General features: G+C 41.4%; 1 protein-coding gene and 1 non-coding gene across 10 annotated transcripts in view; both read right to left on the reverse strand.

Moving 5' to 3' along the window:
- Positions 1-24676, reverse strand: part of DPP6 (dipeptidyl peptidase like 6) — a 717188-nt gene that overhangs the window by 202054 nt on the left and 490458 nt on the right. For 8 of the 9 annotated variants that reach the window (XM_061587127.1, XM_061587128.1, XM_061587125.1 and 5 more), the window contains exons 2-3: positions 9584-9698; positions 2980-3078 (exon numbers count right to left, since the gene is read on the reverse strand). In XM_061587127.1, coding sequence (XP_061443111.1) covers positions 2980-3078; positions 9584-9698 — 214 coding nt within the window. Of the gene's footprint in view, positions 1-2979; positions 3079-9583; positions 9699-15857; positions 15899-24676 lie in introns of those variants that run through there. The other variant, XM_061587129.1, reaches the window with a different exon arrangement.
- LOC133365742 (5S ribosomal RNA) lies at positions 23401-23519 on the reverse strand. Its single transcript, XR_009758313.1, has one exon. It is a non-coding gene; the product is annotated as a 5S ribosomal RNA (ribosomal RNA).

Here is a 24676-nt window from a genome sequence, read left to right on the forward strand (position 1 = left end):
CTGCTGTCTTGCTGATGACCTTAAAGATTCATCACTCTGTTTTGTTGTTTACCCAGCTGTAAAATGAGTGCAATAATAATATTTGCCTGTCCCACAAGGGTGATGCAAGAACTAATTAAAGCTTCTAAATTGTTCTGATGACCTCTGATGAAAAGGATGGTATTTTAATATTTTTCAGCAAGACACCCATTCCTGTAATACAGGACTCATAAATCAGAAAGAATGCTATGCTATGCCATAGAGACCCTCTGAGCTTTTATGCCAAAAGTAACTGAAATCAGAATTTGACATGTCATAATATAAAGCAGCAGTGAAAGGCCAAGCCATTTAGTTCAAAAAGCCACTTGACATTCTTATAATGGCTTTCCTAGTGATGGTTTGCTATAGATCTTTTTCAGTGCCTGACCAACCTTTGGTCTTTTCAACCTGAACGAAAACTCAGTCAATGAATCCCTTTCTGCTCAACCTGTGATACACATGACTCCATTCTTTCCAGCCAAACACAAGAGCCAAATTATGCATTATGAGGAGCTATGTGTAACTTTCCTCACCATTTCTTAATAAAAAGGGACTCAGAGAAAGGGCGGGTGGTGAGTACCTATTCCTCTAGGCTATTTTTTCCTCTTTAAATTGCCCCCTGCAGAGAGAGAAAAGGTTCCTGTGTCCATCATTTCCGTTACCATTGATACGTGGCTCAGATTTCCAAACCTTACTTGGCCAGTAGGTCAGTAACCAAAGCAACCAAGATATTCAGGGAGCTGTCCAACAAATACATTGCTGAAAGCAAAGCAGAATAAGGTGTTTCATCAGTGATAGCTAAGGACCAGCAGAGTGGCTTTATGCCCTTCCTGGAGCACCAACAGAACACATGTTGAATCTGGCTTCTTTCTCATAAGTAAGTATAGAAGGTCTGGTGTTGCCAAACTGGCACTGTGCCTTTGGCTCTGTGCTTCTGCTTCTGGGATCCCAAGGGTGATGGAGGGTATGGAGCTGTGGGTAGGGCCAGCCAAGCTGTGTCAGGTCCCCTGAATCTGCAGCCTCTTAAGCGAGGCATCCTCCTAAATAAGAGTCTCAGGGTGGGTGTCAGTATCTGCCAATTCCCTGCAATCCCCAGAAATGCTAAGACCAGGAATAAGGCCCCCTTCCCCTGAAAAAGTCTCATCCAGTAGTGGGCTGGTCCTGACAGAGAGGGGAGCAGGACATGAACAGCATCTTTTTTCCAAAGAGAGAGAAGAAACAATTGGGGCAATTTGGGGAATGAAAATAGCTCTATTGATGATGATAGCCTCAGAAGATTGCTTTTAGCATTAAGGTTTTGTATTCTATTTCTAACCTTTTCATAAGTTGTTTTGGCACTCTTTTGTCAAATATATAAATACATTTCAGTTTAAAAAATGGAAGGAAAGTTACATTGAACTCTGTGTCATGCAGCTTGGCCCCGATTTAACCGAACAGTTCAGGAACAGAGACAGAAACTCCTAAATATTCACTGCTGAAGTTAAATCACAAATTCACTGCTACTTCCAGTATCTCCCTCAATTCTGCCTCAAGTTCTTCAAATGAATGGCTGGCAAATGTCAACTTAGAATGGGAAAAGACATTACAACAATGGTGTCTCTTTCGTGAACTGCCACCTCCACCCCATCATCCTCTGTAACCTTTTAGCAGCTCTTAGCTTATGGAAGCAACTACCATACATCGCCACTGTAACCAGTGACTGCCAGGTCTGTGGATACTCACAACATGATGGAAGAGACATAGGAAGCTGACTTTTACTGTGTGGGAACATTGGTCTGTCCAAGTCAGTATTGTCCACACTGACTCCAAGGAGCTCAGGATAGCATAACTTGAGGCTTTCTCATTTTGTTCTCACAACAATCCTGTCAGATAAAGTTGGGCAAAAAGAGAGCAGCTGTCCCAAAGACAGGCAGTGAGCTTCACGGCTAGGCAAGAATTTTAATCCAGCTCTCGCTGGGGCCAGTCCAAACAGCATACCATGCTGGCTTTCATTATTGGTGTGAAGATGTACTACCACTTAGAGGAACAGGGGGAGGGCCAGTGGTAGAGCATCTGTTTTGCATGCAGAAGGTCCCAGGTTCAATCCCCGGCATCTCCAGGTAGGGCTGGGAGAGACTCCCTGTCTGGAACCCAGGAGAGCTGCTGTCAGTCAGTGTAGACAATACTGAGCTAGATGGACCAATGGTCTGACTCAGCATTATAGCACAGTGGGGAGGAGAGCCTGGCTGGGAGTCCAGAGTCTGTACGTTCAAATCCCTGTTCGTGTCTCTTGGGTGTCAAGGGCCAGCAAAAGATCACCCCCACCTGTGCAGCTATGGGCAAGCTGCATAGTCCCAAGAAGCCCAGTTGCCCTCCAGCTGGCAGTTGTGGACAAGGAAGGGGCTGGCTTGTGCAGCTGTGGCAAGCTGAGCAGGCCCTGGCCAGCTGGGGAGGACTAGCCTCAGAGGGAGGCAATGGTAAACCCCCTCTGAATACCGTTTACCATGAAAAACCCTATTCATAGGGTCACCATAAGTCGGGATCGACTTGAAGGCAGCCCATTTCCATTCTTAGATTCCTAATGACTTTTGCTTGTGGCCTTGGAGAGCAGTTGCTGGTTGCTAGATGGACTAAGGGCCTGACTCTCTTCAAAGCAGCTTCATGTGCTCAATAATAAAACGTTATCTGCCTACACAGCCAGGTTCTAATTACATGTCTTCCATCATCATGCTGCCATCCTGCCATGTGCTTCCGACAAGCTTTTTGTTGTTGTTTTGAAAAAGAAAACATGTTAAAATCCTGTGAGAAGGCCAGGTAGCTTCCACTTTCCATGGCATGGCAGGATATCCATCCTTGCTCTGATCTGCCACTTTGGGAAATCTTGCTCAGGTAGGAAAAACAACAACAAAATAAAGGGATGTTGGGAAAGAAGCCGTGCAAGGGGTGACGGAAGTTATTTCCATATATGATTGACAGACTCACCACTTATCCATTTAGCCTCCGGGTCGTGAATTTTGAAATCTTCACTGAACAGGTCTTCCACTGTGATCTTCTTCTTCTGAGACTGGCTATTATCTTCAACTGTAAAACATCCAGGAGGAGGAGGAGAAGAAAAAACACCCATCTATTAATGCTAATTTGCATTTTTATCTGCAGATTCAGCAAATGAGACCAGTTATCACTTCTCATTGAACTAGCCACTATTTGGGCATATGGGCATGAGAAGTGGGGCAGACTTCTATACCAGAATAAAAGCTGGTCCTGTTGACTGCGGTCCTTTCTGTTGTGTCCTAGGTGGATTAGGTATGGGGAATTCCATCTTAGGAGGGTAGTATTAAAATATAGCTTGGGGACTTTCAGGTAGCCCTTGACACCACATTGAACAGACGGAAGCATTGAAGAGCCAGAGGTTTCTTTGAAGTTTCTACCATATGGCAAAAAGGCATCCATTAATTTCAAACAGCAGCCATGCCTGATTGCACTTATGAACTTGGACATGATGAGTTATAAATATTAATAATCAGTTTTATTTGGGGCAAAAGTTCAGGTTTTGTTCTGTAATATGAGAGAGTTCCAACTGCCCTCCCCCAGTTGCATGTTTTATGATTTAAAAATGCAATAGCTACAGCAATGGCAATTATTGTTTTTTATCCGAGCGATATATTTTGCATTCCTGTATTTTTATTGCACACTAGTTCATTTTTGAAACAAAAATGGCATGATGAATGCTTTCTAATGAATGTTCATATTAATTAAGGACAGGTCAATAGAAGTGAAGAAATCAATTAACACTTTGACTGTTGAGCCGTGATTACGTGCCCAGAATTCTGAAAGGTCCAAACATTTTCACGGCAAGATGGCCAGGGGAATGCCCTCAGCACAGTTTACGCTCATTGATATCCTTGAAGTTGCTAGTTTGGTTGCCACTATTTCATAATTTTTCTGACAAAACTCTCCCTCTTGCATTTGCGGAACATTTTGATGCAGCAGGCCAATTATTTCACTGCACATCTTAAATCAACAAAAAAGAACGAGTTTCAAGACTCTCTCAGCTACAAGGATCCCAGAAAGGAAGAATGCAGCAGGTCTGGGAGCTTTATTGTGGGGAATGGTGCAGGATTTGCTTTCAAGTATTTTCCATAATCAGGGTTCCTTTTAGCTTTATCCTAGCCACATGAGAACATGCTTTCCACAAGTAGCTTCTCTGTGGCTAGGATAATATGTAAATGACCCAGCCATATGTGTGGGTGGAGTCTGCTCATGAGGGTCTTTACCACAGAGTCGGCATCTCCGCCTGGCTGGATGACTATTCTGGCCCCCAGCCTGTGGCTGGATCATTTAAATCAGGAATGGGGAACCTCTGGTCTTCCAGTTAGCGTTAGACTACAACTGTCATCATCCTGAACATTGGTTATGCTGGCTGGCGCTGATGGGAGTGGGAGTCCAACAATATCTAGAGGGCCAAAGGCCCCCCACCCCAATTTAAATGTCCTCTCTAGCTACATGGGAGCCTCTCCCACATACACAAAAATCAATTTCCACATAGTTAGAGTAACATTTAAAAGACCCTTGCTCCGGTATCGTTTTCACACCAGGGGGCCTACCTTTGCCCCATAACTACAAAGTGAGATTCACTTCTAATTTTTTATTGTATATATCAAGAGCCAGCTAAAGATCACCCCCACCATGAGTGGCTCAGGGGTTACGTGCCTTGCCACCTGTGCAGCCGGGGGCAAGCTGCATAGTCCCAAGGAGCCCAGTTGCCCCCCAGCTGGCAGTTGAGGACAAGGAAGGGGCTGGCTTGTGCAGCTGTGGCAAGCTGAGCAGGCCCTAGCCAGCTTGGGAGGACTAGCCTCAGAGGGAGGAAATTGTAAACCCCCTCTGAATACCGCTTACCAAGAAATCCCTATTCATAGGGTAGCCATAAGTCAGGATTGACTTGAAGGCAGTCGGTGCTTATATTTGGTTTCGTTGCCCCCCTCTCTCGCACCTTTTCTGTTTTTTCTCCTCTTTTAAAAATGTCCTAATTGTACTTCTGGTGCAACCCAACTTAAATCCAGTTGTAGGTTTCAGTCTACTATCTACACACCCTGATCCTAACTACATTTTACCTGGAGAGCTTCATTAAAACTAAAACTGAAATTTCCCAGAAGATAATTGTCTAAGAGCATTTCTGAGATGTTCTTAGAGTGTTCTGAAATAATGTTAGATATTCTAGAATATGAAGGCCACTTAGCAGAATACCCCCAAATATTGTCCACCGTTTATTTATTATTTTTGGTAGCAGCTGTCACTTTCTCTTCAGAGTGTCCAGGGTAATGCTTAGTCCAGGGCATCATGGAAGATGCAGAACAGTGGCCATGTTTCTGTTATGTATTATCATTTTTTTGAAAATGATGTTTTTAAAGACATTTTGTTAAGATGATTTTAGTGTTTTATCATTTGTTTGCCACCCTAGACTCCCTCTGGGAGGAGGGGTGGGATATAAATTTAATAATTAATTAATGTTTTTATATAGCCTTATTTTCATAAACCACTCGGTGACCATTTTTGGTGATGGGTAGTATAAAAATCTCTAAACCAATGAAACAAAACATAGCTTCTGCTGCTGCCTCTTGCTGCAGCAGCAAAATTAAAAGTCCTAAAGAAAAGAAGAAGAAGCTGTGGGACTGTCATTGTGAATTGTGAGCACACCTTTGAGAAACTGTTGGATAATTTCTCCCCAACCCACTCCCACCCCCATGTAAAAACAGGATGGAGAATTTTGAGAGGCCCCTTGCACACAGTTCTAAATCAGAAGCAGTGGGAGAACTCCCAAGTCAATGCATTTGGCATCAGTCTGTTTACATCTAAGTATCAGAGAAAGCTTGCGGCACTAAACTCCTTTCCCATTGTTTAGTGTTAACTTGTTATGCAGGCTAAACACATCCCTGTTCAGAGATGCCATAAACAGACTCCATTGAGCCAATTAATGGAGGAGAAAATGGCTTTTTACTTCACTGGTCCCAAGGTACTTCAGCCACTTAAGATCTAGCCATGAAGCATTCTTTATTTCAGTAATATGCACACAAACCTCCACTTGTACTACATTCGAATAGTTTAGTCCTAAGACTTATTGTGCCAGTGCACAATTGCTTGGGAGAGAATGCACCAAGGGCTATGCCAATGAAAAGCAGTATGTCACAAAGCCAAGAGCTTATAGAGCAGCACTAAAAGAACCACATGCCTAAGAAGGCGATTGTGAGGCAAAAAGACCTTAGTTCAAATCTCTCTGCTCATTTGCTACGGCTGACAGTGCTAGAGAACAATGTGAGAGTTACAGCCTAACTTGTGGGATTCAGTGGCATTTCTTCCAAATTGCATACCACATCAGCAGGCCACTTTGAATGGAAGGCGAGTGCTGTTCCCGCAGTTCCCATGCCTGACGGAAGTTGGATCCGACAATGTCTGGACAGCCACAGGGTCTCCACTTTGGGGTGCTTTTGTAGGCAGGCCAGACCTGATTTTGCATGGAATGATTCCTAACATGTGTCATGCTATTTTCACATGCCTCCAGATTATATTGCTATTCATTCCGTTCCCCCATGCCTTTCTTACTGTGTCAGGCAGGCTTGAAAACAGACTCCTTAATAAGCATCTCTGTAATAATCTGTGAGAGCCAGTGTGGTGTAGTGGTTAAGGTGTTGGACTATGACCTGGGAGACCAGGGTTTGAATCCCCACGCAGCCGTGAAGCTCACTGGGTGCCCTTGGGCCAGTCACTGCCTCTCAGCCTCAGAGGAAGGCAATCGTAAACCCGCTCTGAATCCCGCTTACCATGAAAACCCTATTCATAGGGTCACCATAAATTGGAATCGACTTGAAGACAGTACATTTACATTACATTTACAATAATCTGGATGCTGGCTTGGAGCTAAGTCTTTAAGCAAGTCCTGGAATACCACGGGGATGGATGAGTATCATGAAACCTGCTAAAGAAATGCTTGCATCACCTTTCTCTCTTTTAAATAATAATTAATAATTTATTAATGCAGCCAGATATAAAGCAACTTCCCTGCTATCCACCCATTCTAAATCATGGTTTTGGACAGGGATAATTCAGTGGTTGTGAGAGTCTGCAGTCCCACCTGGCCTGCCATTTCAACTGTCTCGACTCCTAATCAACCTACTTTTTTTTCAGGATACTGAGTTTGCAGTATGAGGATACTCAGATGTTCATTCACATAAAGTGGGTTTTTCTTTTATATTGCGCATGCATGTGTATGTTCAGTGGCACTGCTAGGCATGGGCTCTGCTTTTGTTTAAACAACAAAAATCTGCCATTCCCCCTGCTACCCTTTACAATATATGAGATAGCCTGAAGGCTTGAAATTTTATCCCTTTCTTACACTTTACAATCCACCTCTGTAGCTTCATAGCATGCTCAGAATGCAGCACAGCTGCCCATGTGCTTTGAAAATGGGATCTCAAGTGCCCTTGGGAGCAGTGATACATCACAGAAATGTACAAAGGACACAGGAAGCTATAGAGAGCCAGACCATTGGTACATCTACTTCAGTACACTGACTGGCACCAGGATTTCATACCAGGGTCTCTCCCAGCCCTACCTGGAGATGCTGGGGATCAAACCTGGGACCTTCTAAACGCAAGGCAAATGCTCTACCACTGAGCTAATGCCCTTCACCACATATTGTTGCCCCCAAGGGCCATTTTCAAAGCATGCGGAGCAGCTAGGCAGCGTTCTGACTGTGTCATTAAGCCCTGTAACTGCAGTGAATGACAACAGCAATAACTCCTGTGGTGTATCACAGTCTACCTGTACAGCCAAATTGCTTTAGCTTTCAGGGTCTTCCTCATGTTATGGCAAGTTTTTTAAAAAATCTCTCCTCTGGCTCTTCATCCCTTTTTTGAAGAATTATCCCTATTCCATCCCTTTTTGTCTTCCTTCTCCTATACAGTTTTAAAAGAAGGTCAAAACCAGTGCTCTTGTTTTTTGTGAAGATACTCACCTGTGCAGCGAACCGTCACCTCTTTTTTTGTTGCCCATGGCACTTTTATCAAGATATGAGTACTGACACCTCATTTTTTTTAAAGCACTGGTTAAAACTACTCCTGCTTCTTCTCTGGCAGATTTGCTGTTGCTGCCAGGTTTTGGAATGGTAACTTAAGGACGGGTTTTGTGTTTACTTCCAGTTTAGGTGGCATAATGAGTGAGTTTGGAAATCATGAGTACAACTTGACAACCAGCCATGCAGCAATCATGTTCAGGCTGAGTTGCATCTATAGCAGCAAGTCAGTGGTGCTTCTGTTGGGCAGTGGGTTGGGGGAGTTCCACTTACCTGTCTTTGAACTGTGACAGAAGCTGCCTAGAGAAAGGGGTGGGTGAGCCAATTCCTTAAACGATCACACTTGTGGGTCACCTTTAATCAAATCTTAATTTGAACTGTAAGGATTTTGTATTTCCTTAGCATCTATTGTTACTCACAGTGAGACTTTAGCAGAAGTTTACATAAATGAATGTGATCTCCATAGTGGCTTAATTAGAGTGATACACATCGAGGCTTCCTCAACTTGATACATACAGTTCTGGGGTCTCCATGTACTGTCAGCTCTTACAGTACTAGAGCAAGGAACATTCTTTCCTCTCCTCTCATGAAATCTGCTTTACAGTTTTCTGCCCTGCTCTTCTGTTTTTCATCTTATGTTTAAAATGGAATTGTCTGCATTACAGAAAAAAAATGTTGGCAAATGTTTATCTGTATAGCCTTTGTCTTCATACAGCAGAATATTGTGAGCTCATGGGGTCATCTGGGTGAACCCCATTGCCCTTTTCACCTAACTTTCCAGGGAGGAATACCTTTCCTAGGGACTTAGCTGAACTGAATGAGAATTTCACCTTTCTGCAATAGGATAGTTTCTACACACATTCACATACCCCTCTCTATCCTCTATTTAGGAAAGCAAGAAGCACAATCAGAGTTCAAGGACCATTCCAGCCAGGCAAAATCAAATAAGGAGGGTGCAAAGCAGGCCTAGAGAGAGGAGGTGTGGCTGGGGAAAAGGTAAGACCTGCGGATAGTCTTGAGGGTCAGATAGCGAGGTGTGGAGGAATGCATTTGCCACCCCTACACCTGAGGTTCTCCAAGCCTGCTCTAACAGCTGTTTGAGGAATGAAAACTCACAGGGAAAACATCATCAGTTGAATTTCTGTCTGCCATGTGGCTGTTAGGGTTGCCACTTTTTCCTGGGCAGGGAGTAATTCATTATCTAGAGAAACAATTGAGCAAGAGAGTCCCTAAATGCAGGAGGTCTCACTTACCATATAATGTCCAAGACCACCAAATCCAGAGTCTAAAATTATCTAACTGCACCACTACACATGTTCAGTATCATTTAAAGCCACAATAATACACATCCCTGCTCTCAAGATTAAGAGAGCTTAAAAGAATAGGGGAGAGATTTTCTACATCTGATTGATCTATCTGTCGAGTTCAGTTTAATCAGGCCTCTGCCTTTTTAAAATGCATTTCCAAAGACACTGAAATTACAACAGCAGCAGCAGCAAAAGCTAAAGGTTATATAAATACCTGGTGTCAGCAAGATAACTGAAGTGACAATCAAGGAGCAGATAACCAGAATAACAAGTAACGCAATTGCAATTCCTTTCCAGTTCCTTTGCGGAGGATTGCTCCCCACCAGCTCCTAAAAACAGCAAAAGGAAAAAAGGACATTAAGTAGAGGCAAGGAGCTCAGACAAATTCAAACAGCAATTAAGATAATCCTAGTTAATTAGCTATAATTTCAATAGCCACAGTTGCAGTAGGCTTGTATGTTGCAGATACATCTTGACCAAATAAGGATATATTTCCCTAGGTGACTAAGAGAGCAAGGGACAAACTGTGTTGTAATGCTAAGAGATTTGACGATGGAGGTAGCCTTGGTGTTTGAAGCCTGCTGTAAAAAGGGCTTTGGACCTTCTGCCTGCGATGGACTCAGCTGCTCTGACAATGAGGCTGACAAAGCAAAGGGGGCAAAGGAAAATGGATTAATGCAAGCAGAGAACCTAGGAAATGAAGGATGGATCTATAATGGTCCACAGAATCAAAGGTAGAAAAGAGGATCAGAACGAGGAGGAAACTGGGAGAAAGATGCACAATGGCGAGGGAAGGTGGTCATGTACTGATTCAGAATAATCAGCCATCCAGGCAATTCCAGGGATTGCTCACGGTTTATCTTTCCCTTTGAGACAAAGCATAGGGAATGATCTGTGGCAGCCAGTCCCCCGCCTCACCTTAAAAATGGGCACTTGAGGAAATTGGAAGTCCACAGACACATATTCAGTTTATTTATATAGGCCCATCATTTTCATGCAAAAGTGTTCCACAAGCCTTATGCCCTTCACCCTCATGCCAGGCTGTAGTTTTGTTTTGTTTTTTTACAATAATTTTTATTCAAATTTTCATAAAACATACAAAACAAAATCATAAAACATTCAAAGACAAAAAACAAAACAAAACAAAAATGATTAAACAAAAAAATAAAATGTTGACTTCCCATTTGTCGCAGATCAAATCAGTTGTAGGTCTACAATATATAACAATCCTGTCTCTTAAATTATATTATAAAATCACTTTCCTCCAGTAGTTATCTTAATTAATCATCAAATCTCATAAACATTACTTTATTCTTTCCACAAAAAGTCAGAGAGAGGTTTCAATTCTTTAAGAAATATATCTATCAATTTTTCTCCAAATAAACATGTCGATTAATCCATCTCGTTAATAATAATAATAATCTTATTGTCATAACCATAGTCCAAATAAACATATCGATTAATCCATCTCATCAAAATCTGTTAGGTCCAATAATTTCAATAGCCATTATTCCATTATCCATATTAATTCCATCTTCCATCTTCAATAGTCCTGTTAAGTCCAGTAATTTCAGTGTCCAATCTTCCATTATCAGTATTCCATAATAATCTTGCTGTCATAGCCATAGTCATATAATAAAAGTCTGATGGGAATTTCCTCTATCCCAAATATTTTCTTGCCATCAATTCTGAATAAGTTGCTGAAATATTGTTGTAAAGTCATATCTCTGTTCTTCTTTTTTACAAAATGCACTGGCTCATCTCTTGAGAGTTTTTCCATTGTCACATGGCTGCAGTTAATTCCATAGATTTTCTCTATATCAAGCTCCATCACGTCATTCCAGTCCAGAAGATTATCCAAGCCATTGATAACTTTATCTCTAATATCTTCATTAATTTCTTCAGAGATAACGTTAAATTCCAAACAGTAGATTTTATTTCTAATATCCATAAACTCCAGATCTTTTTCCAATTCCACATTTGTTCCAATCTCCAGGGCTTGTATCTTCCCTTTATTTTTTCTTTTCTCATCTCTGATCTCATTCTCCTCTCTCACAGGATCCCCTATTTCTTTAAGCTCCTGCGTCATTTTGCTCAGTTCAATTTTCAGCTCCTTACTGCCCTGTCGCAGGGTTTGTTTCATTATCTCAATCTCATCCATTATTTTCTGAAACATAATTACTTCCAGATTCTCAGCCACTTTCTTGATTGCCATTTTTAAAACCACGAAAACAAAACAAAACAAAAATAAAGAAGAACCACTTCTTATTTCAGCAACAATTGGGTTAATATTCCAGGCTTGATGACATCACAGTATAAACAGAGCAGCCTGCCTTATCTCTCTATGTTCAAGAACACAAAACAAATTTAGTTCCCAGCATCAAAACAGTTAGTGGCGTCGTGAAGAAGCAGATTCGTCAAAATAAAATAGACCAAAAAGAGAATAGTCCCAGACAATATAATGTTCCTCGGAATAGAAATCCCTCTTCTGTTTATATCTTTAGAATGCACTTCCAGGACAGCTTTTTGCAATAGAAACAGAGATAAGCTGTTAATTTCGTGAATAACAGAGAAGAGTTATAGCTCACCCAGAAGTTCTTTAAAGCTGATTCATTTGACAAATCTCTTTTTGCTGCAACAATTTAAACCAAGTAAAAAAAATAATAGAAAGAAGGGTGCTTGCCTGTTAGTCCGTTTTCTCTTTGAAGAAAAGATAAACGTATCGCATTAATCAGATAGAGCTTGTTCGGAAGTCCGTCCGGCATTGCTGGCTGGACCTTTTCTCATAAATTAATGAAATTCAGTCCTCCCAACAAAAACAGGCTTTTGAGGTTGATCTCTACGTTTCTCCCTGCCCGGGAGAAATTTCATCAGTCAAAAAAAAAATGTTCTGACTGATTTATATCTGAATAAGCTTCTTTTGAGGCGGGAGCCCATCTCAAAAGCAGGCACAAGCGAAGTCACCCTTCCCGGAAGTCCCACCAGGCTGTAGTTTGTGATGGAATGACAGCGATTCTCACCAGGTTGTTTAAAGATGATGGATGGTGGATGGAAAGAGGTTGCTGATGGAAAATCAAATCACATGCATACATGGCCAAGTTACTCAGAAATGCTTCTGTCACCCCTTCAAGTCAGTTGCTGAAGGAGTAATGTTAATTTCCTGGTGCTCTTTACAAACAAAAGTCACATCAAGTCACATCATGTAATACCACCCTCATTCACTGGAGGAAGGTGGAGCTAATTTGTCTGCTGGGGACATTTGTTGTAAACTTCTAATCTAAGCAGATTAGCCCAAGAACCCCACAGACATCTTTGCCCAATGTTTAAAATGATTTGCAAATAGATCATACAAAAAGCCTGTATTTTAAAATTTTAATATTTATTTTGAACTTTATAATCATATGCAAAAGACCTCAAATGCTGCTATACCTTGTCTGCTACTCATGTTTCATACTTGCCACTATATGTTCCATTTGTACCAGTGAACAGTAAACCAGACCATCTATAAGCACTGTAATGAAGCACCCACAACAGGAATAGGCACAATATTGTTAAGGAAATGTGCAATGCACAATAATTCTTACTTTGTGGCTCTTTCACACATAGACACAACCAAATTGCTGTCCTATGGAAACTTTGCTGAATTTGAAAGCTTGGATTGGTAAGAAAGGGGCTAATTCTTGAGAAAGTCTAAATGTATACAGTATTTCTGGATGTTCAGCCTTAAGCATTCCAAACTGTCATAGATGGCCATGTTTGTGGTACAGTGTTCATGGAACTCTTGAACTGAAGCATGGAACACACTTGTGGCTATGATGCAGGATCAGGCATGCACTATTTCCTGCTTCTCTCACTGTGTACAGGTGTAGTAATCCTCCTGAGAACATTTACACCATGACGTGAGGGTGGGGAGGAGCTAGATATACATTGAAAGATATGCTAGAGTGGCACTATTGCATACCTTGTATATGAGAGGTGACAAACATACTAAAATAATTCAAAGCACTTTGGCCCTCCACCTTGGAGAGCCCATTGCTTTATTGTAAGGACGAGGATCCTGTGGCCTTCCAGATGTTGTTGGACTATTGTTCCCATCAACCCATCAGCATGGCCAGTGGTCAGGGATTAGTGGAGACTGATGGCTCTGATGTCAGTGGGGCAGTGAATCCACTCTGGTTTTTAGTCTGAACTTCCAAGAAGCTGTCCAAGGTGCTGAGACTATTTGGGGAATATGTTTCAACACCTTGGACAGCTCCTTGAAAGTTAATAGTAACCCCTGGAGCAGATTCACTGCCCCACTAATATCAGGAGCATCAGTCTCCACTGTCAGGGATGATGGGAGTGGTCGTTCAAGTGACACACAGACAGCCATAGGTTTCTCATCTCTGCTTTATTGGTTTCCTCCTGGCACACTGGATAGTAAGCACAATAGAAGACCCCATTATTTACATGAGTCAGAAGTCTATCTCCTGTACTATTGCTGTGGCTTTGTCAGTGGTGGTGGGGAGAGATTTTGAAAAAGCAAATTGTTTTCTGTTAGATGGGAAGTAAGAGGTGGGAAATATGAGAAGTTTTAAAAATTCCTTGAAACAACAAGGTGAAGGGAAAAATTATCAGTATCATGCATTTACATATGATCTTTTTTGTGCATTGAGGTCAACATATTTTAAGAATTGTAACAGGTCCACCCATCCCCTGCCCTTGAGAGACAGAGAACGATCACTATCTCCATCTCTCAGAAAAGGGCATGGAGATATAATGATTGCCCCAATGTCATGGCAATGTTAGCTGAAGAGCCAGGAAAACAATGTGGGCTTTATCATCTCTTTTCAAAGCCAACCCTTCCTTCCACATATATGAAACAAGAAAACCAATAGAGGTCAAACAAGAGGGCAGGGAGTCAGACAGCAAGCATGCGCCAATAAGCATAACACAACCGTTCAAATAATAATAGTAAAAAAAAAAATCCAAGCCTGCTCTTGTTTTTTCTTTAAAACTAACAGAAAAGCTAAAAGAGGGAATGACAGAACCTATTAGGTGTGGCAACTCCCATCAGCCAGGGACAAAAGCAACATCTAATAATAGTTTTGGGGTTATTTTTCCTTCTGTTGTTGTTCCATCAGACGGTGCTCATTGGCATTGCTGTCCTGTGATCAAGAGAAGGCATTCTTAATCAGCCATGAGTTGGCTCAATGACATTAATCGTTGCCTATTACTGAGACGTCAAGGAGAGGGTAGTAAGGGTCACTTTCAAAACAAACTGAAGAAAAATATGTGATCCAAGTGAGATCTGGACAACTCTTTTAATAGCTACTACTACACTATGAGTTGGTACTAGTACTGGGCCAAATATGTTTCTTTTAAAAATGCAACTTATCCCTATTTGGTTTTTATAGAATCAGAGGTGATCTAATACATCTTAGTACTTGAAGTTTTTTAAAAAATTCCAGAGTGCTGTGGCACCACCTGTCTCCCCAGTGGTTTTAAAAGCACAACACTCAGCTAAATAATTGGTTTGCTACACTTTAGTTTTATGAAAAAGTTTTCATTCTAAGCAAAAATAGGCCTCACATGAGGTTATTGACAATGATGAAACTAAGATGAAGGTGAAGGATATCTATCTGTCTGTCTGTCTGTCTGTCTGTCTGTCTGTCGACCACCCAGTGCCCATTATTACAAGGCGATGGAGTACAAAATGTTCTGGACTCAGGAACGCTTCATTTTATGTATTCAGAAAAACAAGAAACAGGAAAGATGGCTGGGCCCAAGTAGTAACCAGCATTTGAGAACTTGGTGACTTTGGGAGCTAGAAGTCTAGTCTCTGCTTTATGTGGCCATAATTTTTCTGAAGCACAAACTGCACATGATGCTAAATGCATCGTTTGTAGCTGTGTGCATGGTTTTAAAAATGGACAATGGTGGCATGTGTCCATTGGGACTGTTAGGGCAGAAGGCAGGGAAACCAACAGTAGGTGGTGCCACAGCCAATGACAGAGGCAACTAATGCTAATTTTGTCCCCTCCTTCCTGCTGAGTTCTACAAGGACAGCACTGAGACTAAGGAGGAGGAAGGTGACAGGCAGTGCCAATACCTGGACTGGTTGTAAAAAAGAAGGCAGGTAGGTAGGTAGAAGCTGAGGGCAGGCTGAAGTGATTGGGGCAAGGTTCAATTTATCCTAATGGACCAGCCTCCACTGAAAATGAAAAATAACAGAGGTGGGTATATCAATCCTTTCCTACCCACCATGATTTGGGGGGAGGGGGAATGTTCCCAAGAGGGAAGCTCCAGTTAGCGCCAATGGGAATTTGCCTCCTCTGGGCTAAAAGCATCTGGAGGGAATTCTTATGAGGGTCATGGTGTGTGGAAAAGGATTAAAATCCCCTCTCAGCATGCTGTGTTCCTAATCCCACCCTTACCTGATACTTTTCACTTTAAAAGCCTGCACATAGCTATAAGTGATAGCATTTAGCGTCTCATGTGGTTTCTACCTGGAATTCCACTTGAGTTACAAAACTCATCTGGATCTTCCACAGTGGCCTAGATTGCAGAAACAGAGCAGCAGAAATAGCAGTAGTGATAATATACTATGGCTGCAATCCAGCACACACTTACCTGGGAATAAGTTCCATTGAACCCAATGGAGCTTACTTCTGAGTAGACATGTATTGGATTGGAGCCTAAGCATCTAACTCTATAATTCAGTGGTTAAAAACAACTAGCCTTGACAGATGCTCAAACAGTTTTTTTAAAAATAAAAATAAAAATCCACAAAGTAAATGAAATAATCTTAAATGTATATTTAGTTTACATATTAGGGTTACCAGGTTCAGGGCCTGAGACAGATCCTGTGTCTTTAGGAGAAGAGAAAGTCAGCCAAGTGCAGGTGTTCTTGCAACACTGCAATTGGAAAAACCACAAGGTGGAATTCTCCCTTCCCCCTGCACAACTTTTAAAGATACAGAAGACCTGTTGGTTGCCAGGCCCGGCCTCCAAGAGGTCTTCTGTATCTTTAAAAGTTGTGCAAGGGGAAGGGAGACTTTCACTTTGTGGTTTCTCCCATTACATTGTTGCAAGAAAACCTGCACTTGGCTGAATTTTCTCATCTCTCATTCTCAGGCCCTGAGCCTAGCAACCCTACTCTGAATACCAGTATACCTGAATACTGTCAGGTCCCAACTGGGGAAGTTGTCATCAGAGGAAGAACAGGAGACTCCAGTCTTGGACCCAGCCCTGGGTCAGGCTCCATCGGGGATGAAGAGCCAGGGTTTTGTGGTGAGGTTGAGGAAGCACCATCTGCATCCAGGACAAGTTCGGCCTCTGACATTGAGGCTGAATGGGTCCCAAGCCCAAGGGAGAGACATTGCCTGAAACACCATTTGGAGACCCAGCCCATTTGGAGGAGTGCCTGACTGCAGGCCTGGACTCCTCAGTAAAGGACTCCTTGGGAGTAAAGGTCTGGCTGCAGGTGATCAATAGGAGTCAGCAGAGATTTGGTGTCTGGTTCCAGCAGCTCCAGCATAAAAGAGCTACTAGAACAATGTCTTTGTGCTAGCTCTGTCTCTAGCTTATCTACTAATCTCTTGTTGACTCTTGACCTGCCTTGCTCTTTCCCTGCTTGGATCTTGACCTCGGATTGCTTTGACCTTGTTTCTTGCCTGACCTCCTTGTTGCTGTAGTGGACTCTGTTTGGATTCTGACTTTGGACTGGTGCTGGATACCACCTTGGTGTAGTTCATGTCTGTGTTTAGTGCTTGAAAGTCTTAGACGTGCTGGCTCTGTTGTTGTTTTGGTGCCTATTGAAGACCTTCCTTTTTCAACAAGCCTTCTATGTATATATCTTATCCTAGCGTGCATATGTGCTGGAATTGTTTTTAATGTTTTGTTTTTAAGATGATTTTAGTGTGTTACTGCTTGTTTGCTGCCCCAGGCTTCTTCTGGGAGGAAAAGTGGGACAGGAATGAAATAACGAATAAAATGTATCTCCCTGAACATTTGTATATAAGCATTTTCATCAGAATGGGAAAATGAGGCACTTAGTACGTTCTGGGGAATGCAAATGGAAGATTAAACAGCTGAATTCAGATAGAGTTTTGCTAGTAATTTATGTAGTACTTGTCAGTGCATGAAAAGACTTGATAATAATTACCTTACTTTCTCCTGGCATCCAGAAAGGGGTACGGACTTGGGATTTCTGCATCTAAGTTCAACACTACGCCATCCGCTTCAACCGTACCCCTTAAAATAGATACTGCATAATAAATTAATAAATTTCTCTACCACAGCTACACTAAGGAGAATGAAGAACGTGAGGGTAACTGGGTTTATGGCTGTGAATAAAGTACTTATAGGTGGCCTGATTTACTCAGTGCAAGTTTCCTTTGCTTTTTGTGGGTGCTGTGGCAAGCTGCAAAATTTTATAAAATATATTAAAATGAAAGATCCCAAGCCTGATAGTCTTACAAATCTGTGGCTCGTCTGCATTATTATTATTGCTCTGTGAGCTGACTTGAATCTCAGGTTTCATTTGCAAAGAAGCTTCTAGTCCTCACATATATGAAGGGGGAATTATGGGAAATAGTGATAGCATCAGGAAAAGGCAAATTTATAGGCTCAGGAATTAGAAAGCAAAAAAAGGATAACTGCAGTTTTGTACAATGCTCCATGCGTCACTAACACACCACCTACAAGTGCACACACAACCACACAGGCCTTCCTTGGCATGCAAAAGATAAGTTCCTTTCCCTCCCCCTTCTGAAATGAGACATGAAAAAGCTTTCTATTGTAGTCAACAGTTTCTCCAATTTGCAAATGTGCCCATGGGCCAAAAAGGCTGGCAACCCCTTATTTACCCCATCTTTGGACACCTGAGACAGATATGGCTTCTACAGATGTGGGCAGTTAGTTACACCTTGCTCCAGGTTGATTTCACTTTCTGCAGTGTCTCACCTTGCCAGACCTGAGCACAGTGTTATAATCTGGGCCAGAATTTCAGGTAGGGACTTCCCAGCCCAAGTGCCTTCAAAAAAACAACAACTGCTTGTGAGACCAAGCATGCTATAATTTCCAGTGTTGCTGTCATGTTCAGTTGTCATTTTGCTGTCACTTCTAACATCTCACTAGGAAGTAATTTGTCACACTTGTTAATTATGCAGATGTATTTCAGCTTCAAAACAGCTGGCTCGCACAAGTTTTGCAGCAAGGCTAAGTGCTTCAAGAACTCTGTCCCTCAACCTTGGGTGAAGGTCACAAAAATTGTGTGGAAGGTCACTTTGTTCATGGTAGATAGCTCAAACAAAAACATCGAATCAGTGGGCAGCAGGTGGGAAAAAGCTGAGTTCTGTGTTAGGGATCACTAGGAAGGGGATCAAAAATAAAATTGCCAACATCGTAATGCCTTTGCAGAAATCTATTATGTGACCACACTTAGAATACTGTGTAATTCTGGTTGTCACATCTTAAAAGGGGTATTGTAGAGCTGGAAAGGGTGCAGAAAAGGTCAACCAACCAAAATGATAAAGGGGCTGGAGCAACACCTCTAAGAAGAAAGGTTGTGACATTTGGGACCTTTTAGTTTTTAAAAAAAGGTAAGTAAGGGAGTGGGCAAGGGATCAGAGAAGTGCATAAAACTGCGCACAGAGAGAAGAAAGTGAATAGAGGGAAGTTTTTCTCCCTCTGATAGTACTAATGAAGATAAATGTTTCCAGATTCAGGACAGATAAAAGGAGGTACTTTTTCACACAGTGCACAGTTAAACACACTGGAGACCGGTAGCTCCAATATCAGTGGGGCAGTGAATCCATTTTGGGTTTTAGTCCAGACTTTCAATGAGCTGTCTATTCCCAAAATAGGCTCAGCACTTTGGACAGCTTGTTGAAAGTTCAGACTAAAACCCGGAGTGGATTCACTATCCCATTCACATCAGAGCCACTAGTCTCCACTGGTTAGACATAAGATGTGGTGATAGTCATCAACTCAGACGGCTTTAAAAAGGAATTAGACAATTGCATGGAGACTAAGGCTACTAATCATGATTAATATATGCTACCTTGAGATTCAGAGGCAGCATATCCCTGAATACCAGTTGCTGGACAGTAGGAGAGGACTATTGCCCTCATGTCCTACTTGTGGACTTTCCAGAGGTATCTGTGTGGCCATGACAGGTCTTTGGTCCGGTCCAGCAGGTCTCTTTTTATGTTCATAACCATGCCCTTGACAGTTCCTCACACATGAGCTTGCCTCATCAGAACAGCATGGATAGGTGCTGTGTGTGTATGTGAGAGAGAGCGAGAGAGCTAGAGCTTTAAATATGAAGATTCTACAATGAAGTAGAGCTGTGGTCCTTTATTGACTGAATCCAATTACACTAAGCATAAAGAAGAAAGGGCCCAAGGAAACAATTTCCACCTTCTTATCCTAAGGAACCCACTTTACTTTTAATATTGATGACACAAGCCCACATAGCTATTAGTCCGGGGGAGGGGGAGGGGGAGGGGGAGGGGGGGAAACAAATTGGGTGCACAAAGTTTCTCCTCTTAACAAAGCATCAGCAGCACACATATACTGAGAAAGTGATGCTTTTAGACACTGGCTTTGTACTTTATGGATGGCTGAACAATTAAAGAAAAGCCTAAATGGCCTTTGTATATCAATCAAACCTGCTTTAAATCTTGTTGCAAAGCTTCCCCTCTTTCCTTGCTGCTTGACTCATTTTCTCCTGCTTATGTAACAGCTTCAAACTGGCCTGAAATGTCATATGTAAAACAACCAGTTTCAAAGCTTGAATGCATATTTGTTAATCCATGTCTAGCACTTTAAAAAAGAAGAAAAGAAAGTCAAATGTGCACCTTTAATGCTTGCTTACATAACATTGCGTTACCTAAGCTGCTCTGGTGCTGTAGAGTGTGTTGCCTGCCTCTTTAAGAGACATGTCTTACCTGTAGTGGAAACTCCCTTTCCCTCTGTTTGGAACGGGCTGAAAGCTTTTCCTTAGTCTGTGCAACAAGTCCAAGTCCTAACTCCTATGCTATGCCGAGCTGCTGTTCTGTTTACCATGAATAAATACAGCCACTCCTGCTATTTCTTGGTATTAGGGCAGACCCGATGCGAGGTTCCTCCACACAGTGAGCACCTTTTCCCACACTCAGGGAATAGTACAGGTGTACCTCCCATTACTTTCAAATATAGAGCCTAGCACCTGTGTTTTAATATTATAATGCCTGCTATCTGGCTCCAATATGCCATAATTTCCTAAATGTGAAAAGGATGAACTGGCATGCAATGGATGGAGTCTGGAAACCTTCCAGTGCAGGAGGTTGTCAGCAAAATAATTACTGTCATGTTTACTTCCAACCTGCCAAAAATCTGCCACCTAGATGGCTGTAGTATATACCTCTAGCCAGCTTCAGACAAATGCTCTCCAATCACCATTTCAATTGGCCTTTTAAATCATCTCACTAATAAAATAATCATAGGAAAAACATACAGTAAAATACAGCTATCACCTATCACTAATCTCTCTCATTCCCTTTTAAAAATAAAATAAAATCATATTTATATACATATTTGTATCTCCATTCTGGTTGTTATAGTCTGTGGTAGCTGCTCGTGAAGCAGAAGATTGGGCTGCAAATCAATGATTCTCAAAGACTTAGAGGCTCTGAGAGGCTCATGGGAGATTTCTGTGTTGCTCATTTGTTGAAGGCAAAACCCTTGAAACTACAGGTAGACCAGTTTAACTCCTATCTCTCCAAATGTGTTTGTTTATTAAATTTACATGCACCCATTTTCATCTTTCAGATTCTCAAAACAGTTTGCAATATTTTAAAATTATTAATAGTTTATTTCAATCCTGCCCCTCCAGTAGTATAGCAAGCAATGTTATAAATAATTTTTGTGTGCATTTTGGTATGTTTGTTGAACTGAGAACCACGTTACAAAATTCAGAGAAGCACTACATCCAATCTGCATATTAATCGAAGATGTGTCAGTCAGGTCAGTTTGTATCAAGCACTTTACTACATGTAGTACAGAGTCAAATTATCACAGAGCATTATTTATTTATTTATTATTTGATTTATATCCCACCCTTCCTCCTAGCAGGAGCCCAGCATTAAGAGCATTAACTAACTTCTGAAATATTTATGTGGGAAAATATTTAATTAAATGTTCTTTGAATATCAAAACCAGCTAAAAGCAAAGGTCACTCTAGCAATCCTGTCAACAGAAAGATAATTTGAAAATGGAGGACCTACTTTTAGCACATCTGAATGTCAATACTGGTGCAGCAAAACTTGGTTGCATTGCCATATCTCTTTCAATTTTCCATCCTCCACCCCCAACAATCAGTCAGCATTCTGTGGCCACTGACCATACTCAATCCTCATTGGTTTGCTTTTGGAGTTCTCACTTAGTGTTCTTTTCTTAATATTTGGGACTTTTGCACATCTTAGAGGTTTCCCCAAACCCTCTTTTGAATGGGTGGTGCTGTTTTGACAACATGCCTAGGCTTAATCTCAACGTCAGAAAATGGTGGCTGTGAGATTTTGCAGTTTGCCACAGGCTTTACATTGCCATTGGGGATAGAAAGACCACCAGTGCCCAAGAAGAAGCACCATGGGCAGGGTCCAAAAGAGCTGCATCACCATAATAACCTCCACCACTGTGGGTATGTGCCGACTATCACCATTTTGCAGGAGGAATTCAAGTGCATATTGGAACTTTAGCACATGTCAGAACGGGAAAAGCAAGCAGAGTTATTAAGAAACAGTTTGATTTGTACTGTATGCTAGCTGAGAGGCCAAGTTGTTTTCCTTTGAAATGCAAGCATCTGATCACCTTAGGAAAGGACAAACTCTTCTTGCATAGCTTTGCTGTAACAAATGCCTGTTGCCCTGCTGCCTCTCGGGAGCTACCGCCCCCGCTAACAGCACCTCCTCTTTCTTGGCAGTGCTGATAATAATAATGTTATTTGTTATTTAATTTTATTTGTTATTCTAATGTTATTTGTTATTTAATTTAATTTTTGTAAATTGTATTGCTTTTATTGTATTTTTATTGTATTTTTATACCTGTGTTTATTTCTCTTTCTAAGCCACCTTGAGGGCCTTTGGCCAAAAGGCGGGGTATAAATAAAATTTAATAATAACAATAAATAGCACAGGCTGCAGCATCCCTGCCTAAAGTTCAGAAACAGAAGGAATGATAGTGAAGTTTCCAACCTCACAAGGAACCAGTGCAATAAATGGATGGCACTGTTGCTACTTATGTGACAGAATACGGGATAGTGATTGGTTGGTACATGCGTCCCAACTCACCCACACAAGGCCTCCTGTACCTACCTGCTCACACTATATAGGGGGCTGGGAATTAACTTGGATTGTTTTGTTTAATAATATGATTGATGCATGGTGGCTGGAAAGTGCACTGATTTTCTTCTACTGATTATCTATTATGTTATTTTAAAGGTTGAATTTATACTTTTTAGTTATTTTTATTTGAAATATTCCTGATGTTTAGAGGATATATTGGTTAGTTGTTTACTATGCTTATTATGATTTTTCCTTGTATTTTTGTAGCTGAAGCTCTATTAAGATCTTAATTGTGTTTTGTAGAAAGTAGAAATTCCCCATTTGCTGTTTATTTAAGAAGCTTTACCTTATATTGTAAATGGCTTAGAGTTTTGTTTAAATGTAAATATAAAGTGACCAAATAAATAAATAAAATGCTGTGAATTCTAAAAGTGGATCTCTGGGTTTTAGAAACTTTTAAAATCATCAACAGCCCTTTCCCCCTCTTAAATTCAGAGCTTTCCCACAATCTTATTTCAAAATACATTGTTTTCACAGCTGTCTTTCAGACAGAAATGAGCAGAGCCAGGAGCAACAGAGTCCACAGTGTACTTCTCCTGCTTGTTGCTGTTGTATGCCTTCAAGTTGATTGCGACTTATGGCGACCCTATGAATCTTTTGGATGTATTCATAGGGCTTTCATGGTAAGAGGTATTCAGAGGTGGTTTACCATTGCCTTCCTCTAAGCCTACAGCACCCGGTATTCCCAGGCAGTCTCCCATCCAAGTACTAACCAGGCCTGACCCTGCTTAGCTTCCAAGATCAGATGAGATTGGGCATGTTCAGGGTAGTATGGCTGTAGGCACTACTGCTAGGGAACTGCTTATTGCAATGCAGTTAAGAGGACACGCAATAGCACTGTGCATTGTCCACCATGAGAAATGATCCCTCTGGAATACAACCTTCATATCTCGTCTCTGTGCAGATCTGCAACATGATGCCCAGCTGGTTCTCATGGAAATGACTGAGATGCTCTCCCATACCCAGGGCCACTAGCTGCCATGCAACACTATGTTCCTTGACTACTTAACTGCTTTGTTTACCTCTAGGTAACTGTAGCTGCATGTCTTCTTTTATACCAAGTGGGCAGTGAGTAACTGAACCAGAGATGGGAAACCTGTGGCCTTCCAAGTGTTGTAGGACTATCATTCACACCATCCCTGACCACTGGTGATGCAGGCTGGGGCTGAAGGTAGTTGAAGCCCAACATCTAGAGGACCACAGGTTCCTAGCCCTAAACTAAGTGCCTAACTAGAGATCAATCTGTCAAATCTGATTTCTCTCCATTTCTTATTTTTCCAATCTGTAACTCCAGTTTGCCATATTTCTGCATCAGCTTGCTTTCCTTTGAAGTCCTCATGAAAATTGATCAGCATTTTAGTGTGAACTTCTCTTAATATACACATTTTAGTGTACAATCTTGCCTAATAAACACTTCTGCAAGCAATTTTATTTAAACAGAATGCATTTTGCAGGACTTGAACTAACGTAAGCATTTTAATAATACTTTCCCCGAAATATATGCATTTCATTTTTGTACACACTTTTTGTCTGCCATCACCCTGAAAATCTGCAGGGAGGTACCTGCAACCTAAATTTATCAAAAGAAGAGTAACTTGCTTGTCACTGAGGGTCACGACACAAACATTTGCTGAATCAGAAAGTGAATCATACTCTTAAACTTAAAGAGTAAGGGACCTTTAGCTTAGAAAATGAATACTTGATGAAGATGGAATGATCTTTCAAAATATAAACTGTCAAAGACTTCTAGTGACAGTTTTGACAGGTTTAAGCCAAAAGAAAGTACTTCTTCATTCAACTAATTCATTGCAACAGGATGTTGTGACAGCAAAGGACAGAGAAATCCATGGAAGAAGAGCTATCTACTGCTACTTGATGTGGCAACCAGAAAGACTTGTTTTCTGAGAGATGGCAACAAGGGAGAGGGCCTTCTCAGTGGT

This window comes from Rhineura floridana, chromosome 10, assembly GCF_030035675.1.
Source record: "Rhineura floridana isolate rRhiFlo1 chromosome 10, rRhiFlo1.hap2, whole genome shotgun sequence".
Classification (NCBI taxonomy): Eukaryota; Metazoa; Chordata; class Lepidosauria; order Squamata; family Rhineuridae; genus Rhineura; species Rhineura floridana.